The sequence below is a fragment of the Scyliorhinus torazame genome, chromosome 5 (genome assembly GCF_047496885.1).
Source record: "Scyliorhinus torazame isolate Kashiwa2021f chromosome 5, sScyTor2.1, whole genome shotgun sequence".
NCBI classification, from domain to species: Eukaryota; Metazoa; Chordata; class Chondrichthyes; order Carcharhiniformes; family Scyliorhinidae; genus Scyliorhinus; species Scyliorhinus torazame.
In genome coordinates, this window is record NC_092711.1 from 149,202,763 (window position 1) to 149,226,709 (window position 23,947).

At 46.6% G+C, this 23,947-nt stretch overlaps 1 protein-coding gene and 1 long non-coding RNA gene across 3 annotated transcripts in view; one reads left to right on the plus strand and one right to left on the minus strand.

Moving 5' to 3' along the window:
• The first annotated feature begins 248 nt into the window (after positions 1 to 248).
• LOC140420070 (uncharacterized) lies at positions 249 to 3,745 on the plus strand. Its single transcript, XR_011946169.1, has 2 exons — positions 249 to 729; positions 1,822 to 3,745. It is a non-coding gene; the product is annotated as an uncharacterized lncRNA (long non-coding RNA).
• LOC140420057 (uncharacterized) overlaps positions 3,010 to 23,947 on the minus strand; it is a 263,088-nt gene continuing 242,150 nt past the window's right edge. Inside the window, exons 1-2 of one of the 2 annotated variants that reach the window (XM_072504077.1) lie at positions 10,771 to 10,867; positions 3,010 to 8,397 (exon numbers count right to left, since the gene is read on the minus strand). In XM_072504077.1, the coding sequence (XP_072360178.1) occupies positions 6,940 to 8,031 (1,092 nt within the window). In that variant the 5' untranslated portion in view covers positions 8,032 to 8,397; positions 10,771 to 10,867 and the 3' untranslated portion in view covers positions 3,010 to 6,939. Of the gene's footprint in view, positions 8,398 to 10,770; positions 10,868 to 23,947 lie in introns of those variants that run through there. The other variant, XM_072504078.1, reaches the window with a different exon arrangement.

Genomic DNA, 23,947 nt, shown 5'->3' on the forward strand with positions numbered 1-23,947 from the left:
TGCCAGGATGAGGTTACTGCCGCCCACTCCTCCTCGCTTTTCATCCCAGTCCCAGTAATTTGGAGACTGGGCTCAGTATAGGTAATGGCGACCGGGGCTCCCACAATCCCGTGCGCTTGAGAAACCGCTTTATCCGCAGCGCTGGCGGGGAGCACGGGACTGCGCATGTCCAAGGAAGAGGTCAGTTGCACACACAGAAAATGGCTATTCCATTGGGCATGTGGTCCGCTCTTGAGGTCAAAAGTGCTTCCGTGGCCACGTGACATGGTGCCCTGTGTCTTTATGCGGCTGGCAACCAATGGGAAGAGTTGAACGATCGGAAGGACTCTGCTCCTCCGCCAATCAGAGCTCCCCCATTGTCTCAATGCAGGAAGCTGGACATGGAGGTTTCTGCCGAGCAAAGCTGTTGTTCCTCGAATGCTGAATGAGCTTGAACTTCACACAGACTAAAACTTCCTCCTATAAAACTTTCTTTTCTCCCCCTTTCCATTTATTTTCTCATTCTGATCTTCAATTGGTCAATTGCAGCAAATTAAGAGAAAGGAAGTGAATCCAGGGAGGGTGCAGACTCTGGAAAGCTTGGCCCAGGTCTCTCTGTCTATGAAAGACATTGACATCCTTTGCTTCCTCAGCTTGACACCTTTATTTGCCTGGCTAAAAGGATGGTCTCTTTCCTAAAGTTCACAATTAAAGGGCTGGTTTCCCCAGGTGAAGGCTGAACATTTAAGGGTACAGTAAATTATATCGGCCAGAGAAATGTCCAGTGTTGTTATATGGGGAAAATTAGATATATTATTTATGGTTCTGTAAAGTACATTTATTATTATTTCTAGTCTTGTAATATTGTACTGTAACGATGTTTTATATTTTCAGTACTCTCTTACCTCAAGAGGATTGTTAATCTCTGGAATTCGTTTCCCAGAGGAACCAGTGCAGTCTGGGGGTCATTGAATATATTCAAGGATGAGCTAGACAGAATTATTTTTTAAAAATTCTAAGTGCCCAGTGTTTTTTTTTCATTTAAGGGCCCCTTTCCCTTGGACATGTGCAGTTCCAGACCACCCACCCACATGGCGGATAGAGAGGTTTCTCCAGCATGGGGGGATTGTGGGAGCTGCGCTCGCCATTACTCGTCCGGAGCTGAGTCTCCAATCTCCTGGGACTGGGATGAAAAGTGAGGGGGTGGATATTGACCCCAACCTGACAAAAAGTACATGTGGGTAGTTTCATAGAATTTACAGTGCAGAAGGAGGCCATTCGGCCCATCGAGTCTGCACCGGCTCTTGGAAAGAGCACCCTACCCAAGGTCAACACCGTCACCCTATCCCCATAACCCAGTAATCCCACCCAACACTAAGGGCAATCTTGGACACTAAGGGCAATTTATCATGGCCAATTCACCTAACCCGCACATGTTTGGACTGTGGGAGGAAACTGGAGCACCCGGAGGAAACCCACGCACACACGGGATTTGCAGACTCCGCACAGACAGTGACCCAAGCCAGAATCGAACCTGGGACCCTGGAGCTGTGAAGCAATTGTGCTATCCACAAGGCTACCGTGCTGCCCCGTTGCTGGATTTGATTGTGATGTCCCCCTGTGATGATCTCTGTGTTAAGGACAGGAAGCCGTGAGCGTGAATCTGTCAATCAGCATCTTCAGGAGAATTGGGAGGTTGAATATTAGATACAGCAGAGTGAGAATGGAGGGGAAGTGTGTGGAACGGAGATGTACAGCTTTTGGGGAATGAGTGTTCAGAAAGTCTGTTCTGAGTTTCTATCCTGTGCTGACAGTGATGTCTTTTGTAAATTGTTTTTCTAGAATATTAAAAGAGGAGGAATTATAGACAGAAACCTCAAACATCATGTCTTGATCTGCCAGAGTCACTTGATTCCTCGGGGAACACACACCCGAGAGAGAGTGTTCCAGAGCACTGACTGTGGAAAGAGCTTTAACCAGACACGCAGCCTGACAAAACATCGCAGCTCTTACAACAGGGAGAGACTGCTGATGTGCTCTCTGTATGGGTAAGGCTTCACTTGTCTAACCTGGAGAGACACAAGGAGACCCAAATTATGGAGAAACAGTGGAAATGCTGGAACTGTGGGAAGAGATACAGAGCCCCACCTGCACTGGAAGTTCATCGACGCATTCACACTGCGGAGAGCCCATTCAGCTGCTCTCTTTGTGGGAAAGGATTCAGTCAGTCATTCACCCTGCAGACACACCAGAGAGTTCACACTGGGGAGAGGCCGTTCACCTACTCTCAGTGTGGGAATGGATTCACTCAATTATCCAGCCTGCAGAGGCACTAGTGGGATCACACTGGCGAGAGGCCATTCATCTGCTCTCAATGTGGGAAGGGATTCAATCAATTATCCAGCCTGACGTCCCACCAGCGAGTTCACAGGAGGGAGAGACCGTTCACCTGCTCTCAGTGTGGGAAGGGATTCTGTGTTTCCTCGTACCTGCTGAGACACCAACAAGTTCACAATTGATTACAGGGGTTAGATTCTGCTGCTATTATTTCTGCTCTCAACTACATCCAGGACTGCATTTTGTTCATTCTGACAGTTGGTCAATGGGGAGGGTCGGAGGGTTTCTTTCTGCTGAACTGGCCTTCTCATGACTGATGCTCTTGAGCCTTGTGGCAAATTTCATAAGGATCACAGAGTGAAAGGGTGTTTGGAAGGTAGATGACAGATAGTTCCTGTTTCTGTTTGGAACCCCTAAAGAATGCAGGTTTAAATGAAGATAGGCTATGGTGGTTACATGGTTCTGTCTCAGAAGGAAACTGTCAAGCTATGAAGGGCAAGTTGATTGGGAAATTTCAATAAAATGTGTAATGATACACAGGCAATCACATTTAAGGAATTATCACATATTTACATAAAATATAGATTCCCTTCAGAAACAAAAATCCAACAGGAAAAGTGACGCAACCGTGACTATCAAGAAAAATTAAAGATTCCACTGGTTAAAGGAAGAGGCTCATTGATAGATTACAGATTTATTGCTTCACTGATTTATTGGTACCTTTAAGAATTAATGCAGTATAATTCTTAAATTCAGTATACATACAGACAGAAAATGGAATATCCACAAGGCAAAGTCATTGTTTCAGATAAAAATATGAGAATTGCTGCACAGGAAGTTAATTATGTGTCAGAATCTAACACGGTTTCAAGAAAAGTTGCAGAAAAGCCCTCGTAGTGAATAAACCATTTTTCTACAAATACATTTAGTAATGAAAACGAATTGCAGCCTCAGCAACAGAAACATTTACAAAATGTAGCAAAGCCTGAGCAACAAGCAACGTTAATGCAGAACACCTCATCTTCAGAGGATTGGTACACGTGGCGGGAGCATGTAGATATTTAATTAATTTGATAGACATTAATGAATCTTAAGTCATGACCAATGCCTGGGTTACAAATCATGCTCCAAGTGACAGAGAGTTTTTTGAATTAATCAGGAAGCCTCAGCTGAGAATTTGAAACCAATAAGGGGTTAGACCACTGATGAGAATTTCTTTAAGAATAAAGTTTCATGACTAAAGTTTGTTCTGTATTCATGCTTTAAGAAATTCTGAACCATCTATTGATTTCCTAATTTTTTCTCATGTTTTTGTTTAACTCTCTTCATTATGTTTTGATGTATTATTTGATCTGAATTTTGATTTATTTTTATTAAGAGAATCAAGGTGGATAATTAGCAATAAAGTTGTATTTTTGGACACCTCTAATCAACCAGAACGTGGGATCATTTTTGAAGATAAAATAAGAGATCTTATCACTCATATAGGATGATAATGGCGTAGTGTAGGTTAGATGGCTTTTGTTTCGGTGCAAAATCGTGGGCCGAAGGGCCTGTACTGCGCTGTATCGTTCTATGTTCTATAGTTGCCAAAATAAATGTCACCCTGAGGACTGGGAACTTGTTTTAGAATTCAGCAAAGGACCAAGAAACTGATGCAGAGAAAATAGAATCTGAGAGCAAACTGGGGAGAACTGGAAAAGCTCCTGTAGGAATGTGAAAAGGAAAAGATTTGCAAAGACCAATGTGGATCCATTCCAGGCAGAGACAGGAGAGTTTATAATGGGGAATAAGGAAGTGGCAGAGAAACTAAACAATATGTGTCTGTCTTCACAGAGGAAGATACAGAAATCGTCCCAAAAACATGAGACCCAAGGGACCAGTGAGCACGAGGAACTGAAAGAGATTAGTATTAGTGAGAAAGTAGTATTGGAGAAATTAATGTGGTTGAAAGTTAATAAATCCCCAAAAGCTGATGTTCTACATCCCAGAGTGTTGAAAGAGGTGGCTGGAGAGATAGTGGACACATGGGTGATCATATTTCAAAATTCTATAGATTCTGGAATGGTTCCTGCAGATTGGAAGGTGGTAAATGTAACCCCACTATTTAAGGAGGGAGAGAAAACAGGGAACCACAGACCCATTAGCCTGACATCAGTAGGAGGGAAAATGCTGCAATCTATTATAAAGGATGTGATAACATATAAATTAGGAGCAGGAGTAGGCCACTCGGCCCCTCGAGCCTGCTCCACCATTCAATAAGTTCCCGGCTGATCGGATTGTAACGTCAACTCCACATTCCCACCGACCCCCCGATAATCTTTTACCCCCTTGCTTATCAAGAATCTATTCAACTCAGTCTTCAAAATTTCAAAGATTCAGCTTCCACTGCCCTTTGAGGAAGAGAGTTCCAAAGACTTCCAACCCTCTTAAGAGAAAAAAGTTCACTGCCTTAAATGGGCAACTTATTACTTTTAAAGTGACTCCAATTTCTAGACTCTCCCACAAGAGGAAACATCCTTTCAACATCCACCCTGTCAAGGCCCCTCAGGATCACTTCAATGCCTTTTCCCCCACACTGTCCCCGTATCCCTTTGTGTTATTGGGCTTTAGAAATCTGTGAGTCTCTGCTTTAAACACACTCAGTGACTGAGCTCCCACAGCCCTCTGGGGTAGAGAATTCCAAAGATTCACAACCCTCTGACTAAAGAAATGTCTGCTCCGAGACCCGTCCTAAGTGGCTTCCCCCTTATTTTGAAATTTTGTCCCAGGGTCTAGACTCCCCAATCCAGGGAAACATCTCACCTGCACCTCCTCTGTCTATTCCTTTATGTATTTTATAAGTTTCAATTAAATCCCTCTCATTCCTTGAAACTCGAGAGAAAAAAGACCTAGTATCCCCAATCTCTCTTCATAGAACAGTCCTTCCAAACCCAGAACAAGTCTGGTGAAACGTTGTTGCTGTTCCTCTGTGGCAATACCTTTCCTAAGGTAAGGGGAGTAAAACTGGACACATTACTCCAGCTATGGTCTAAACATTTCATAATGATCGATGTCAAGGCCATCGGACGGTATTCATTGAGGCACATTGCCTGGTTCTTCTTTGGCACCGGTATGATGGTGGTCTTCTTGAAGCAGGTGGGAACATCAGAACGGAGTAGGGAGAGGTTGAGGATGTCCGCGAACACACCCGCCTGTTGGTCAGCGCAGGATCTGGGTGCATGGCAGGGATCCCGTCAGGACCTGTCGCTTTCCGAGGGTTCACTTTCAAGAAGGCCAATCTGGCTTTGGAGGCTGTGACGGTGGGTATGGGTGTGTCCAAGGCTCCTGGGGCAGTTTGTTGGTTTCCTGCTCGAAGTAAGCATAGAATGCGTTGAGTTTGTCGGGGAGGGCTGCGCTGCTGCTGAAGACTCTACTCGGCTTTACTTTGCACCCATTATGTTATTTAAGCCTTGCCACAACCAACGAGAATCCATGTCGTTAATCTGTGATTCGAGCTTAGTCTGGTATTGTCCCTTGGAGTCCTGGTGTGGTCTCTTGGAGTCTGTGATGGCTTTGCGGAGATCATACCTAGATCTCTTGATTAGGTCAGGGTCGCCTGTCTTGAACTCCTCAGACGTGCCCTTCCGTAGGGAGTGAATCTCCCGATTAAACCATGGTTTCTGGTTGGGTAACGTACGTACTACCTTCTTTGACACACAATCTTCTACACACTTGCTGATGAAGTCTGTGACGGTGCTGGCATACGTGTTTAGGTTGGCTGCTGAGTTCTTGAATATGGACCAGTCCACTGACACCAAGCAGTCGCGTAGGAGCTCTTCTGTTGCCTCGGACCAGCATTGCACAATCTTCTTAATCGGATTCTCCGCTTCAGTTTCTGCTTGTATGTCGGGAGAAGGAGCACCGTCTTGTGCTCCGATTTTCCGAAGTGCGGTCAGGGGATGGATCGAGAGGCGCCCTCGATGTTTGTGTAGCAGTGGTCAAGGATGTTGGGGCCCCTGTCGGGACAGGAGATGTATTGGCGGAATTTTGGCATTACACCTGAGGTTGGCCTGGTTAAAGTCCCCGGCCACGATGAACAAGGCCTCCGGGTATTCTGCTTCATTGTTATTTATAGCGGTTACAATTCATCAAGCGCCTTTTTCACCTCCGTTTGGCGTGGGATGCAGACCGCCGTGATGATGGCAGAAGAGAATTCCCATGGAAGGTAGTATGGACGGCACTTCACAGTCGGGTATTCCAGATCGGGAAGCAGGAGTTCGCCAGGGTCGCCATGTCCTAGCACCAGGAGGAGTTGATGAGAAGACAAATCCCTCCACGCACTTCAGTCCTGGATGTGAACAGCAGGAATAACAGCAGAATCTAACCCATCATCACATGAGAACCATTTGGTGTCTCAGCATGTTGGACGACTGAGTGAATCCCTCCCCACAGTGAGAGCAGGTGAATGGCTTCTTTCCAGTGTGAACTCACTACTGTCTCCGCAATGTGGATGATGTTTCAAACCTCTTTCTGCAGTGAGAGCATCTGAACAGTTTCTCCTTAGTGTGAATGCGCTGGTGGGACATCAGTACCAGAGAGCTTTTAAACCCACTCCCACAGTCAGAGCATTTAACGGGTCTCTCATTGGTGTGAGTGACATTGTGGCTCAGCAAGTGATGACCGAGTGAAGCTTTTCCCAGTCAGAGGGGTGAACAGGCTCTCCCCGGTGTGACCTCGCTCGTGTTTCATCAGGTTGGATGAGGTTCTGAACCTCTTTGTGCAATGAGAGCAGCTGAACGGTGTCTCCTCAGAGTGAACGCGCTGATGGGACATCAGTAGGTGTGAGCTTTTGAAACCCCTCCTGCAGTCAGAGCATTTAAAGGGCCTGGTCTTGGTGTGAGTGACATTGTGTTTCAGCAGGCTGGATAATTCAGTGAATCCCTTATCACACACAGTGCAGATGAACGGCTTCTCCCCGGTGTGAACTCTCTGGTGGGTCTGCAGGTGGGATAACTGAGTGAATCCCTTATCACAAACAGTGCAGATGAATGGCCTCTCCCCAGTGTGAACTCGTTCGTGTCTCCTCAGGTTGCTAATGACAGTGAATCCCTTTTGACACTGAGAGCAGGTGAAAGGCCTCTCACCAGTGTGAACTCGTTCATGTCTCCGAAGGTTGCCAATGTCAATGAATCCCTTTTCACACTGAGAGCAGATGAACGGTCTCTCTCCAGTGTGAACTCGTTCGTGTTTCCGCAGGCTGCCAATGTCAGTGAATCCCTTTTCACACTGAGAGCAGGTGAAAGGCTTCTCTCCAGTGTGAACTCGTTCGTGTCTCCGCAGGCTGCCACTATCAATGAAATCCGTTTCACAGTGAGAGCAGGTGAACGGTCTCTCTCCAGTGTGAACTCGTTCGTGTTTCCGCAGGTTGCCAATGTCAGTGAATCCCTTTTCACATTGAGAACAGGTGAAAGGCCTCTCTCCAGTGTGAACTCTCTGGTGGCTCTGCAGTCTGGATAACCGAGTGAATCCCTTCCCACAGTCAGAGCAGGTGAACGGCCTCTCCCCAGTGTGAACTTGTTCGTGTTTCCGCAGGTTGCCAATGTGAGTAAATCTCTTTTCACACTGAGAGCAGGTGAAAGGCTTCTCTCCAGTGTGACTGCGTTGATGCCTTTCAAGCTCGCACGGGCCTTTGAATCCCTTCCCACAATCCTCACATTTCCATGGTTTCTCCATGGTCTGGGTGATCTTGCATCTCACCACGTTGGACGATCAGTTGAAGCCTCATCCACACACAGAACACCTATACAGTCTCTCCCTGCTGTGAATGGTGTAGTATTTTTTCAGGCTGTATCACTGGTTAAAGCTCTTTCCACAGTCAGTGCTCTGTAACAGTCTCACACGGGGTGTGTGTGTGTCTCAGTGCTTTTCCAGACACACTGATGTTTAAAATATCTTGAAGCAGACAGAATAGACAAACATTTCTCCTTCTAGATTCAAAGGCCGATGATCTTCAGTTCCCAAGAATTGAGTGACTCAGTCAGTTCTTGACATGATATTTAGTTTGAGATATCGGCCTCAAACTCCTCTCGTTCTAACTTCCTGCAAACAGATTTTACAATAGTAATCATTGTCAGTACAGGATAGAAATTCAGAACAGACAATTCTAGTTTATATCGAACATTCTTTCCTATCTCTTTCCCTGAAATGCTCTAAATCTCAATCCCACACACTCTCCCTCCATTCTCACTCTGCTGTATCTAATATTCATACTCCCAATTCTCCTGAAGGTGCTGATTCAGGCTGATTGAGAGATCCAAGCTCACTGCTTCCTGTCCTGGACACAGAGACCTGAAAAACTTCATGCAGGCTGCCAGACAGATATATGTCGATATTACTGGATGAAAAATGTATGTAATATACAGACTGTATTCAGTTACTTTCCCTCCCAATTTTCCTGAAGCTGCTGATCAACAAATCTAAACTCACTAAAACCTGTACAAGAGTAGAGAATCTCCATGTAAGTACATTTACTGATTAGAGATGGGGAAAGTCTGAGGAAAAATTTTATTTAGTCATGGAGTGGTCATGACAGGGAACTCACTGCCCACAAGGGTTGTGGAAGTTATTGAGATGATCAATAATTTAAAATAAAATAGGATGGTCACTTGAAGAAAATAAGCTTGCGGGGGAACAGGGATATCGAGGGGGAATGGGACTGACTGGATTGCTGGACAGAGAGTCAGCATTGACTTGAGTTACCAAATGGATTCTGTCAGTGCTGCAATGACTGTATGACTGGAAATATATAATGTAGGTACAGTACTATTTACAAAACTAGAAATAATAATACATGTATTTTATTACAGAACCATCAATATCTATAATACATACCATATAACAACACTAGACATATCTCTGTCCGATATTAAATTTTTAAAAATTAATTTACAGGATGTGGACAATGCTGGTTAGGCCAGCATTTATTGCCCATCCCCAGTTGCCCTTGCGAAGTAGTGGTGAGCTGCCTTCTTGAACCGCTGCTTTCCTTGAGGTGTAGATACATCCCGTGCTGTTTTTTTTTTTATAATTTGTTTTTTATAAATTTAAAGTACCCATTTCATTTTTTTTCCAGTTACTGCAGTGTATCTTGTAGATGGTATACACGGCTGCTGCTGTTTGTCGGTGGTGGAAGGTTTGAATGTTTGTGGAAGGGGGTGCAATCAATCAGGCTGCTTTGTCCTGGATAGGTTTGAGCTTCTTGCGTGTTGTTGGAGCTGCACTCATCCAGCAAAGTGGAGTGTATTCCATTACACTCCAGACTTGTGCTTGTAGATGTCTGGTGGGCAGGCTTTGGGGCATCAGGAGGTGTGTTACTCGCCATAAGATTTCCAGCCCTTGATCTGCCCTGGTAGCCACAGTATTAATATGGCTAGCCCAGTTCAGTTTCTGATCAATGGTAACCCCCAGGATGTTGGTTGTGCGGGTTTCAGTGATGCGAATGCCACTGAATGTCAAGGGGTGGTGGTTAGATCCTCTCTTGCCGGAGATGGTCATTGCCTGGCACTTGTGTCGCGCGAATGTAACTTGTCACTTATCAGCCCAAGTCTGGATATTGTCCCAAGTCTTACTGAATTTGGACATGGACTGCTTCATTATCTGAGGAGTTGAGAATGGTGCTGAACATTGTGCAGTCATCCGCAAACATCACCACTTCTCACCTTATGATGGAAGGGAGATGATTGATGAAGCAGCTGAAGATGGTTGGGCCTATGATACTGCCCTGAGGAACTCCTGCAGTGAAGTCCAGGAGCTGAGATGGTTGACCTCTATTACCACAACCATCTTCCTTTGTGCCAGGTATGACTCCAACCAGTGAAGAATAATCCCCTGATTACCATTGACTCCAGTTTAGCTGGGGCACCTTGATGCCATACTCAGTCAAATGATGCCTTGATGTCAAGGGGAGTCACTCTCACCTCACTTGTGGCATTCAGCTCTTTTGTCCAAGTTTGAACCAAGGCTGTAATGAGGTCAGGAGCTGAGTGACCGTGGCGGAACCCAAACTGAGCATCCAGGAGCAAGTTATTGCAGAATAAGTGCCACTTAATAGGACTTTTGATGACTCCTTCCATCACTATGCTGATGATGGAGAGTATTCCGACAGGGAAGTAATTGGCTGGGTTGGATTTGGCTTGTTTACTGTCCCCTTAAATGTCAGCCATCTCCTGGAGAAACGAGCCCTTTAATTGTGAACATTAGGAACAGACCATCCTTTTAGCCAGACAAATAAATGTGTCAAGCTGAGGGAGCAAAGGATGTCAATGTGTTTAACAGAGAAAGAGACCTGGACCCAGCTTTCCAGAGTCTGCACCCTCCCTGGATTCCTTTCCCTTCAGTTGCTGCAAGTGACCAATTGAAGGTGAGAATGAGAAAATAAATGAAAAGGGGGAGAAAAGAAAGTGTTTTACTCACAGGTGTTGGAGACAGGAGGATGTGTGCAGCTCAAGCTCATTCCGGGTTGGAGGAACAACAACTTTGATCGGCAGAAACCTCCATGTCCAGCTTCCGCATTCAGACACTGGTGGAGTTCTGATTGGCGGTGAAACAGAGTACTTCCGGTCCTCCAAGTCTTCCCATTGGTCAACACCTGAGCGGAAAGGTCCGCGGAATGAGCTTCCCCACGCATGCGCAGCTTCCCCACACCCTGAGACATGCGCAGTCCCGGGTCATGGGATGGGGACACCACGGACGGCTGGAACTGTCAGGCGGTTGCCTTGAAACCGTCTCGAGGAAGTGTTGGGGGGGGAGGAAACAGAGGGTGGGGGCGGGGGACGCGCGTCTGAGCGCTGGCGTGTGCGCTCTAATGCAGTGACGTCACCGCGGAGCGGATTGATTCCTATTGGCTGATTTAGAGAATGAGCTCTTTTGGGATGTCATGATGTGGAGGTTGAACAATGGGTTTCAGACTAAAACTTCCTCCTCTGGACAACATCTGGGAGCAAATCAATGTCTCCCCTTTCAGAAGTTCATAAATATAGGAGCAGAATTAGGCCATTTGGCCCATCGAGTCTGCTCGGTCATGGCTGATCTCATCCTGGCCTTGTCTCCACCGTCCTGAGAGTTCTTCAGAACCCTTCAACCCAATTAAAAATCTGTCTAACTTCTCCCTAAAATTACTCACTGTCCCAGCACCACCACACTCTGGGGTAGTTTTGTAAGGGCCACGAAGAATCCAGCACGAGTTTTAAGGATACAAAGTAATAACATTTATTTACTATAACAATATATACATAACAGTAGGAGTAACTTCCCTTGCTACCTTCTCCTTCCTGCTGGCTCCTGAACTGGCCAGCTTATTTATACTAGGAGTTTCTCCGCCCCCCTCATTGGGGAAGTTCATACTCCCACAGGATTGTGGGATAGTCATTAGTCCCCAGCCAATCGTAAGTAGGCAGGTTATAACAGGTAGTGAACTCCACAGATTCACAGCCCTTGGGACAAGCCGTTTTTCCTCAACTCTGTTTTGAATAGGGCAGCACTGTGGCCCAGTGGTTAGCACTGCTGTCTACGGTGCTGAGGACCTGGGATTGTGATATAGTTCTCCTCGTGTCTGCGTAGGTTTCACCCCCACAACCCAAAGATGTGCAGAGTAGGTGGATTGGTCACACTAAATTGCCCCTTAATTGGAAAAAAAATAATTGGGTACTCGAAAAAAAAATTGAAATTAAAACTGTTTTGAATTTGCCACCGCTTATCTCGTTCTGGAATGCCCCACAAGAGGCAGCAGCCGCTCCAAGTCTAATTTATCTTTCCATTTCTTTTCTCATTCTGAGGGGTCATTGGTAACTTGCAGCAACTGAAGAGAAAGGAAGTGAATCTAGTCTGTATGTTCCACACATTTAGAGTTCAGTAATATAGACATATTTATGTCTGGCAGTCTGCATGGAGATTTTCAATCCTCTCCAAGATGGGAAGCAGTGAGCAGGGATCTGTCAGTCAGCCTGAATCAGCACCTTTAGATAATTAGGAGGATGAATATTACATACAGCAGAGTGAGAATGGAGGGAGGGTGTTGGATGGAAACTAGAATTGCCTGTTCTCAATTTTCGTTTGTAAATTCCTTTTACAGGATATTAGACGAAGATTTGCAGAAAAAAACCTAACGCCACTTCAGGATTTGAAATTAAATGAAATGAAAATCACTTATTGTCACAAGTAGGCTTCAAATGAAGTTACTGTGAAAAGCCCCAAGTCGCCACATTCCGGCGCCTGTTCGGGAAGGCTGGTACGGCAATGAACCATGCTGCTGGCAAGCCTGGGTCTGCTTTAAAAGCCAGCTATTTAGCCCAGTGTGCTAAACCAGCTCCTAGCCCCTATTTGGAAGAGTCACTTGGTTTATCGGGACCTGAATATCATCAGGAGAACCATCACCGCAAAAGACACTTCTGGGATGAAGGTTTGCCAGTCAGGCAAAGGAATAGAATGGAAGTAAACACAGGAACGAAGAATCACATTGGGCTGGTTCCAGGGGAATTGAGTGACAACTTCAGCGATGTAACCATGTTTGATTGTGTGAAAAGTAAAAGGGCTACATTCTATTTATAGTTTAAGGGATACGTTCCCTATAAAAATAGTGTTTAGGCATTGTTGCTTCTCGTTTGTTTGTTGCAGTAAAAGTCATAAAACCTGAAGTTTTTGTCTTATGACTCATTAATTTGTTCACTGGGTTTAGAATTTATCTTTTAAAATTCCTGATCTTTTCAGAGATCTTACACAGTTGGTTTTGAGTCACAAGTTTCAACTTCCCATTTAAGCCTCAGGCAACTTGCTATCTCTCTGTTGCTCATGACAATGACAGCCCAGTAACAGAGCTGAGGGCTGGAGATGCTGTGACCACTTGGAGCTGGAATCAGTAGAAAGAAGAACCATAGTTTCTGGTTGAACTTTGTGTTTGCTGTCCGACCATGATGATATATCCAATAGCTAACCAGGTAAGATGTTGTGATGAGGGTTTATGAAACAGACCTCGGGTAGATGAGTTCAGTGAAGCTGTGGACTTGTCAGCTGTACAGCGAAACTAGGCGTCCAACAGCCACAGAGACCTCTAATATTGCACACTGGGTTTAATCCTGTTCTGTATTAAACAGACCTAGTTGATACTGGGTGATTGTGATATAGTTACTCTGACCCTTTATTCATTCAATTCCAAAAGTGAATAACATTGATTCAAGTACAGTAACTACCTTGTCAATCTGTCAATAAAGTGGTGCCAGTTCATGCAGATCTGTGTCTGAACTGAATTCCATTACTTATTTTTGTTACTGACTAGACTGTCTCTCTCTCCTCTCTCTCTCTCCTGCCTCTCTCAGTCTCTGGTGTTCCTCTCTCTCTGGTGCCTCTCACTCCCTCTGCTTCCTCTCTCTCCCTCTGTCTCTCTCAACTGCCTCTCACTCTCTCTCTTCAGTGCTTAGGAAGGTAGGTGGGATAGTTTCCTTTGGTAGCCGAGGGCTGAGATTATGAGAACAGAGAGATTGTGCTGGAACTGCATCAAACACCAGTTAGACCACAGCCATATTACAGGAAGGATGTGATCATCCAAGAGAGACTGCAGAGGAGATTTATTTAAATTTAGAGTGCCCAATTAATTTTTTCCAATGAAGGGGCAATTTATTGTGGCCAATCGACCTATCCAGCACAACTTTTGTGTTGTGGGGGCGAAACCCACGCAAACACAGGGAGAATGTACAAACTCCACACGGGCAGTAACCCAGAGTCGGGATCGAACCTGGGACCTCATGCTGCCCGTTGCAGAGAAGATTTATGATGATGTTACCAGGGATGGAGAATTTTAACTATGAGGAAAATTTGGATCACCCCAGTGTGAATTCGCCGGTGTACAGTGAGTTGCTGAATCTAGTCCCACAGTGAGAGCACCTGAACGGTCTCTCATCAGTATGAACAAGCTGATGGGACATCAGTTCCCCAGACGTTTTATAGAATTTCCCACAATTTAGACATTTGAAAGGTCTGTCTTTAATAATAATCATCTCTATTGTCATAAGAAAGCTCACATTAACATTGCAATGAAGTGAAAAGCCCCGAGTCACCACATTCTGCCGTCTGTTCGGGTACATGGAGGGAGAATTCAGAATGTCCAATGTACCCAACAGCACGTTAGATAAACTCGGTCAGTTCTCACCGGAACGATGGAGGTTGAGAGGCGAGCTGATAGACGTTTACAAGATGATGAGTGGTATGGACAGAGTGGATAGTCAGATGCTCTTTCCTAGGGTAGGAGAGTCAAGTACTAGGGGACATAGGTTTAAAGTGCACGGGGAAAAGTTCAGAACAGATGTGCAAAACAGGTTTTTTACACAGGGTGGGAAATATATGGAACGTGCTGCCTGGGGAGGTGGTGGGAGCAGGTACGGTAGCGGCATTTAAGGGACATCTAGATAAATATATGAATAGGGTGGGAATGGAAGGATTATGGACTTCAGAAGTGCAGACGGTTTTAGTTTAGGCAGGTACCATGGACGGCGTAGGCTTGGAGGGCCGAAGGGTCTGTTCCTGTGCTGTATTGTTCTGGGTTTTTTTAAATTTAGAGTACCTAATTCATCTTTTCCAATTGAAGGGCAATTTAGCATGTTCAATCCACCTACCCTGCACATCTTTTGGGTTGTGGGGGTGACACCCACGCAAACACGGGGAGAATGTTCAAACACCACACGGACAGTGACCCAGAGCTGGGATTGAACCTGGGACCTGGTGCCATGAGACTGCAGTGCTACCACTGCACCATCGTGCTGCTCTTGCATATTGTTCTATGTTCACCTCTTTCAGGACTTGTGGGAGGAAACCAGAGCACTCGGAGGAAACCCACACAGACACGGGGAGAACGTGCAGACTCCGCGCAGACAGTGACACAAGCCGGGAATCGAACCTGGGACCCAGTGCTAACCACTGTGCTACTGTACCACCCCAATATGATCCCACTAGTATTTCAGCAAGGCGGATGCCTGCATGAATCCCTTCCCACAATGAGGTGAATGGCCTCTCCCCAGTGTGAATTCGCTGGTGGACAGTGAGTTGAGATGATCGCCTGAACCCAGTCCCACAGCGAGAGCACCTGAACGGTCTCTCATCAGTGTGAATATGTTGATGGGACATCAGCTCCCAGGAGCCTTCATAACATTTCACATAGTCTGGGCATTTAAAATGTCTCCCATCATTGTGAACATGTTGATGGTACATCCGTTTTCCAGAGCTTTTAAAGCACTTCCCACAGTGCAGACATTTAAAAGATATTTTGTCAGTGTGAACTCGCTGGTGTCTCAGCAGGGTGGATATATGAGTGAATCCCTTCCAACACTCAGTGCAGGCAGATGGTCTCTCCCCGGTGTGAACTCGCTGCTGTTTCAGTCGGTTGGATGAATCAATGAATCCTTTTCCACACACACAGCAGGTGAACAGCTTCTCCCAGTGTGAACCCGCTGTTGTGTCAGCAAGTTTGATGACCAAGTAAATCCCTTCCCACACACGGAGCAGATGAATGGTCTCTCCCCAGTGTGAGTGCATCGATGAGTTTCCAGCTCAGACGGGAAACCAAATGCCGCCTCACAATCCCCACATTTCCACGGTTTTGCGCCAGTGTGAATGCGCTTGTATCTTGACAGGCCAGACGATTGGCTGAAACCTCGTCCACACACAAAACACATGTATGGTTTCTCTCCACTGTGAACGGTGTTTTTTCCTTCCATGTGAATCGATGGAATTCCCTGCCCAGTGAAGCAGTTGAGGTTCCTTCATTAAATGTTTTCAAGATAAAGATAGATAGTTTTTTGAAGAATAGAGGGATAAAGGGTTATGGTGTTCTGGCGGGAAAGTGGAGCTAAGTCGACAATACATCAGCCATGATCTCATTGAATGGCGGAGCAGGCTCAAAGGTCCAGATGGCCTATTCCTGCTTCCAGTTCTGATATCCTTATATTATGTTCAAAACCTGTTGATATTCAGTAACAATAACTTAAGCCACTCCGTCAGATCCTGATGTGATGTTTCCCAAATGCAAACCTTCCCCTTCCAATATCCTGTGAAATCAGTTTAGACAGAAAAAAAGGAGTGAGAGAAAATGCAGAAGAACACAAAGGTGGGTTGTGAAATTGAGCTGAAATCTGGTCATTTGTGAGGCTGGCACTAGGAAAAGGTGACCTTGAAAACTGCCAGATTTTCACAAAAGAACAACTGATTCACTGATGTCGTTCAGGGAAGGGAATCTTCCACAGCTCTGGGCCAGAAAAATTTCAAGCCTCTGTGGGGGGAGGAGAGTGAGAAAAGATTGAGAGCAGAGGTGGAGAAGGAGAGGGAATTTCTCTTTCCAAAATCTAACCAGAACATTGACAGAATCTCCCAAACCCTCAACCTTCGCCTCCTTGAAGGACCAGGATATCGGGTCTGTGAACACCATCACATCCAGGTTCCCTTCCAAGGCACACACAGTTCTGACAGTAAGTAATGGGTGAGCAGAAACCTTCTCCACTTCAACATTGGGAAGACATTGCGTTCAGCCCCTGTAACAAACTCCATTTATTAGCCACTGACTCCATCCCTCACCCTGGTCATTGTTTTGAGATTGAGGTTGAAAGAGATTGTCCAAATGGTTGGTGTGATATTTGACCCTGTGACTTGCTCTCAACCACATATTTTCATCATCTTGAAGACTGGATTCCACCTCAGTAACATTGCCTGACTCCAGCCAAGGCTCAGAGCATCTGTTGCTAAAACTCTGATCTATTCCTTTGTTACCCCTGAGAGATCTATGCTCCTCGAATTGATACTTCCTGAATATTCCTAATTTTATTTACTCTGTCTTAGGTGGCATCACCTGAAGGTGCCAAGACCACAAGACTTTGTAAGGTGCACCTTGTCCACCACCTTCAGCGGTATCAGCCCCAGCCTCGCACACAAAGTTGAGACGTTTAGCCTCCGCAGCACACACCCTCCTCCAGTGCCACACCCAGCTTTTCCTCCCACTTCGCCTTAACCCCTCCATGGACACCCCATCCTCCTCCAAAACCCTCCTGTAAATCACCGAGACGACCCCCCCCTCCCCTCCCCTCCCCCTGTCTGTTGACAGCACCGCCTCCAACAGCGAGGAGACAGGCACTATTCGGAAGGTCGGGAAGACCTTCCTTGCAAAGTCCAGCACCCGCATATACCTAAAACATTCTCCCCACGCCAACCCAAACATGTCAGTCAGCCCCTCAAAGCTCGTAAACTGCCCTCCCAGAAACAGGGATTCTTTTCCAATTAAGGGGCAATTTAGCGTGGCCAATCCACCCAACCAGCACATCTTTGGTTGTGAATATAATTCTAACTTAGGATGACCACTCGTGTGCCCTTCTGAACTTAACTTTACCCCTTGTCATGTCAGCAGTTCATTCTTGGTGCAATATGTAGATAATCCAACGAGGGAAGGGGCAGTACTGGATCTGGTATTGGGGAATGAGCCTGGACAGGTGGTCGAGGTTTCAGTAGGGGAACATTTTGGGAGTGGTGAGCATAATTCCATATGTTTTAGGGTACTTTTGCCACAGATTTTTGGGCACATAAGGCAGGACGTCCCTTGAGGTAGTAGGATCCAGAGAGCAGGATTTACATCCTTTTCTTTCCTTCCCTGCTTCCTCAAAGGGTGACCCAGTTTGATGGACAGGTTGTCTCTATTCGAAACAATGGGGGACAAGCTTCACCCAGCTCTGAAAATATTGCCCCCAACGTGATGGTGGCCGCACATGCTCAGTGCTGCACATTGCCCCCAATAAAGATGGTGATCATTAACCAGAACGACCTAAGGGATCTTTGGCCCCGCTCAGTACAAATGGGATTGATGAGTTTTTGAGGGAGTTTGTAGATCACACAATCTGTATAGAAATTGTACCGTCCACACGCCAGCTCCATCATATGCTCCGATCTACGATTTTCCGCTTACAAATTACAGATCCGAGAAAAAAAGCATCTACCCCTCGCCATTTCCCGCATTACGCATGCTTCATTCACTGCCCCTCATTCGCTCCGATTGGTTGGAGGACCAGCTGCTCCCATACAATCCTCCAGTCCCGCCCCCTATTACTAGTGGTCCGGAGCCACCTTCAATCATTCCCCTGGGCATTGTGATCTGGAGCATGCGCAGTGCGGTTGATGAGGTGAGACAGTAGCGCGCAGACGCACTGCTATTGTTCGTCTGGAGGAGAGTCCTTTGTCCCGTGGAAGCAAAGTTAGTGTCAGGTGGTGGGAGGGAAGATCCGCAAACCCTTCACAATCATTGTCAGCTCCCTGGTTTGCAGCTGCGGGGCTTCTCCCTCCTAGGAACAGGCCCAGGTTAAAGGTCACCATCCTGCTTCAGCGACTGGAGGATGGTTCACATCAGAGGATTGGGGAGGGGGGAGACAATAAATAAGAGCTGACACTTTGCACTCAAATCAATGAGGACTCTGATCTCTGGAAAGGAAGGAAGCCATGGGAGGTGGGCGGGGAGGATTCACAAATACCTGCTGGAGGCCCCAAACCACCAAGAAGAACCCGCAGATCCTGATTTTGCAGCTCCCGGGGCTTGTTTACTTCAGCTGCGGCCGTCTTGTTGAAACAACAGAGTGGGCGGAGCATCAGGATTCCAGTGACCAGGAGAGAAAATTACCGATTTATTCTCACTCTACACAGAGGGACTTGAGAACTGAACCCAGCCAGAGTGGAGGGAGCGGGTAAACTGTAAGGAATGGAATTTTGAAGGTGGTTTGAAAGGTTTGGCAGACTGACAAACTCTCATGGTGAAAATTAAAGGTAAGCCTGCACGGGTCTGTGTGAAGAGGTGGGCGGTGTTGGGTGGGCTGCTGACAGAAATGTGAGGCCAGGGAGGGGGTGGTTGGCTGCCAGAATGGTTGGAACAGAGTTCTACATAGGTCCAGTTGACGAGTCAGACACCCAAGCAGCAAATCTCAGTGGATTCACATATGGCCCATAAAATGTGGGCTGGTTTGTCACCCTGGGGTTTGGATTCCAGCATAGGGCGGAGAGAGAATGTATGTGATGAGGATTTACTGTTTCGCAAAAACGAGTGCAGAAAACCTGTTCCATACAAATGAGAATTGTCTCTCCTTCATTTTTATTCGGTATTGACAATGATGGTGTTTAGAAACTCTTTTTATGGGAAATTTGAGATCTACAGGTGTGAAATCGTCCAACCTGGAGAGACACAAGGCCATCCACACCATAGACAAACCAAGGAAATGCGGGGCCTGTGGGAAGGTGCAGCCAGTTAAAATGGCTGACTCCCGATTTAGAATGACTAACTCCCGATTAAAATGGCGAACGGCAAAGGCTGATGGGAAAATCAGCCAACAGGACAAAAACGAGCAGCTGCAGGTTAACTGTGTATTCACCTCTGGGAAGGCCAGACAAGATCGATACCAGTAACCATCAGCACAACAAAACACCAGCCACCTGCATATTAATGAGCAATCCCCGGGAACAATATGCAACATTTAGACACACAAAGCCAACCCAGACTCGTCGGCGCCAGCAGAAGCCTACACAAAGGGAGGTGAATGACCACCTCAAGACAGCCCATCGATCAAGGAAACGCTCCAGCATTGGAGAAAATCGAACCAAGTGATTGGGACAAAGTCCAATCACTTGGAATCAGGTACAGGGTCCGCCCCGAAAGGCGGGAAGCTCCTGGGGACTATAAGAATCAAGCCCAAGTTCAAATCGGCCCTTCTGCTTCTTCTTCTTCTTCTGGACCGGGTCACTCAGCAACGCGAACTAACCCTTGACAGTGACCGGTCCAGCCACCGCTGATACATCCAGTAAGTCTTACTTCAAAGCTCACAACGAGATAGGCGCTCCTAGCTTTCAATCTGTACCAGCTTCATATCCCGCAGGCTCAGAACCCGAACGAAAGGCCATTCGTTTCCCTGACCTGGTGGGCCAGTTCCAAGTTAAGTATTGGCCTGTTAGTTGTAGGAAGTAGCTTAGACGTAAAATTTATGCATGAGTAGTGATTACTGTGTATAATAAATGTGCTTTGATTTAAATCTTACTAAGCGGTGTATTGGATTATTGATCATTACTCGTACTTAAACCACGTGGCGGTATCAGAAAGATACCTGGCGACTCAAGAGCAAAGGTGATAGAACAGAGCAATTAAACTAAGGCAAAAGTTAGCAACATTATTTGGCGACATCCTGACGGGACCCGATCTAGAAGTGGAAAACCACTCCGGGAGAACCCAAGATTTTGAATTAGAGATCCAATTGGAAACAGAAAACCACAAGTGTTCAAGTAGTTCTGATCAATACTCATAATTCGGAAGTGTGTGTCTGCATGCGTAACTAACAGGGCTATAAGGTAAAACTGATAGATTTTTGTTGCGTCAAAACTGTCGGAAGTTTGTACATCGGAAAGTAGCGAAAGCCGTACCCATATTTACAGCACCGCCTTAGCTCCCCTGTTCCAAATTTAGAAGAAGCATTCGGATAGGAAAGATGGCAATGCAGGCAATGCAGCGCCTAATGAACCCCAAGGAATTTGCGGTCGCAGCGACCAGCAGCAGTAGAGTGGGACAATGTCCCATTTGGGAGGAAGAGATCAGGAAATATCTCAAAGGGAAAGGATGGCCCCTTTGGAATGAATTCTGTGACAACGAGGAATCAGGCCCCGGGTGTATAGGACATACTTGGTGGGAGAACCTGAGCGAGATCCACAAAAAGAGCTTAGGGAAAGCTCGCAAGCCGATGGCAATCGTGTCCTGCTTGGCACAATTGTGAGGCACAGAGGAGGTCGCAAAGAAGTTGAGGGCATACATCGAATGAGTAAGGTCGATGTAAGCGAGGTAGAAAAGGAGAATTTAGACTTGAGAAGGAAATTGGCAGCAAAAGATGTCGAGGTGGATGACGCCAAAAGGGCTCACCAGTCTTGTCTGTCGCACTTAAGCAGCTTCCAGTCTCAATATGAAAAGGCTTATATCAGGACACGCAACGTGCAGTCCTGGTACGAGAAGAAACGGAAAAACAGGTAGAGACATTACAGAAACAGTGTAGTGACCTCAAGGCAGCATTAAGAGCACTCCATGCTGCCACCACAGAACAAAGACAAAGCACATTAGACCATGCGAAGTGCCGGAAGCAGATTGCAGAGCTGCAATCGCTGCGTTCTGTTCAAAAAGGTGTTCAGGAAACCTTTGGGGAAAAATTAGATCAGGAAGACGGCCCTGATTGGGAAGAGTTGAATGAAACAGCACAGAGATATGTTCAGGGAACATGTGCACAGGGAAAGCCACAAAAGAGAAAAGCGCCCCAACCCCCCACACAGCAGATACTTCACGCTCCGATGAACCCAGTCACCACACACCGCACAGCCACATCGGACGATGTGGAATTTCTATATTCCACCCCCTTAACAGTGACCCAATTACGGGACGCGTGTGATAAGATCACACCGTTCCTCCCCACCTCAGACCCCCACCATTTCTTTGCCACAGTTAAGCATCAGGCGACCATGTGTGGCCTGGATGAGCGAGAGCATGTAAAGCTCACCGTTTTAAGTTTAGACCCGTCAGTAGCAGCAGCCTTTCCCGAACCACAGGATGTAGGAGGAGGCACCCTTGCAGAAATGCATACCGCAATCCTGGATATGATCGTGTATAACCGGGGTGACCCCTTAGATGGCCTCAACAAATGTAGGCAAAAGAAATCCAAGCACCCCACAGCGTTCGCTGGACGCCTATGGATTCACTTTGCAGCAGTCTTTGGAGACCGTGCCCATTTGTCCCCAGATAACATGGCCAAATGGACCCGCACCCTTATCTCCCATGCCACAGAAACAGGACAGAAAGCTTGTACGAGTTATGATCCCTCAGAGGAGGCCCATAACAAGAAGTGGGTAGTGAAAAGATTGTCCCGCGCTTGGGAGCAATCTGTTCAAAGTAAACCCGCAGTTAAGAATAGCGAGGAAAAGCAGGCTGGCGCAGATGTGCAGGCAGTAAAAACACACCAGAACCCCGCATGGGTGAATGAGGGAAAGAACAGCCACTCACCCAAGTCACAGGAGTGTTACAACTGTGAACAGTTGGGACACTTCGCAAAAGAGTGCAATGCCCCTAAAAAGCCACAGAGAGCCCAGCAGATGGGCACTCTGATTAAGAAAAAGACAGAGCCCATTCATAGCGTTAGCGCCCGTTCGGATCAGACGGACTTGACCGGAACGGACTGCCGGTGTACGGGCTCCCCCAGTTGGGTCTGCGACACCCTTTGGGATAGGTCCGGATGACCGGTAGTTGCAGCAAAAATTCAGGGACAGCCCATCGAATTTCTATGGGACACAGTAGGGTCCCGCACCACAATAAATTCCTCCACCGTGTTCCAAAAAGACACGTGGCCCACTACAGTCACTATCACCCTTAGCGGCTTTACAGGCCACTCACAGCAGGGACACATCACAGCCCCGGTACCCATTCAAATCGGTAAGATCACCACCAAGCACCCCGTGGTTTTAGTTGACCTGCCCCACACAGCAGAACACATCCTGGGAATTGATTTCATCAATTCCCATAATCTTTCATTCGATCCAGTCAACCAGTGTGTCTGGAAGATGGCGAAATCCGCAAGAGCCCCCGCAACGCTCAACATAGGAGAGTACATGAACAAAATAAGCGCCGTAGGCGAATTTTGGTTCAACCCGACCATGCTTAGTACGGACAAGCAGGTTAGGGCAGTTCTGCAAAAGAACAGGGCAGCATTCATGACCCACAAGCACGACTGTGGACGGATGACTGGCTCCGTACAAGTAACAGGACCTGACCCTAGACCCCCAAAACAGTACGGATTTCCCCAAGAGGCAGAGGGAGAGATCTCCAAGGTAATAGAAAGCTTATTAGAGCAGGGCGTACTTAGATCAGTAGCCTCCACTAATAATGCCCCGATTTGGCCAGTGAGGAAGCCCGATGGATCATGGCGACTGACCATCGATTACCGGGAACTCAACAAAGTCACCCCCGCAGCAGTCTCCACAGTAGCAACAAGTCCTGAGACCATGCTCAAGCAGGGACACAATTCCCGATTCTTCACGTTTTTGGACATCAGTAATGGATTCTGGTCCATTCCATTGGCAAAGGCGTGCCAGTACAAATTTACCGTCACCTTTAAAGCACAGCAGTACACGTGGACATGCCTGCCACAAGGATTCCACAACTCCCCCTCCATTTTCCACCGACAGCTGCCAAATGGTTTAGCCAAATTCTCTCGCCCCGAATGTCTGGTACAGTATGTAGATGACCTACTATTGTAGACAGACACCAAGGAAGAGCACATCGAGCTTCTGTCCGAACTCCTGGAACTCTTACACTCAATCGGTTGTAAAGTCAACCCCAAAAAGGCCCAGATTTTGGAAGAAAAAAATCTTCCAACAATTATTTGGGAACAATTATCACACACGGTAAACGTGAGATCGAGCATAAAAGGATTGACTCAATTGCTAAATTGCCCCTTCCCCAGAACATTTCAGCCCTCCAGTCGTTTTTAGGACTGGTTGGCTACTGCCGAAACCACATTGATGGATTCGCCAGCAAGGCAGCACCCCTCTCAGACCTCCTAAAGAA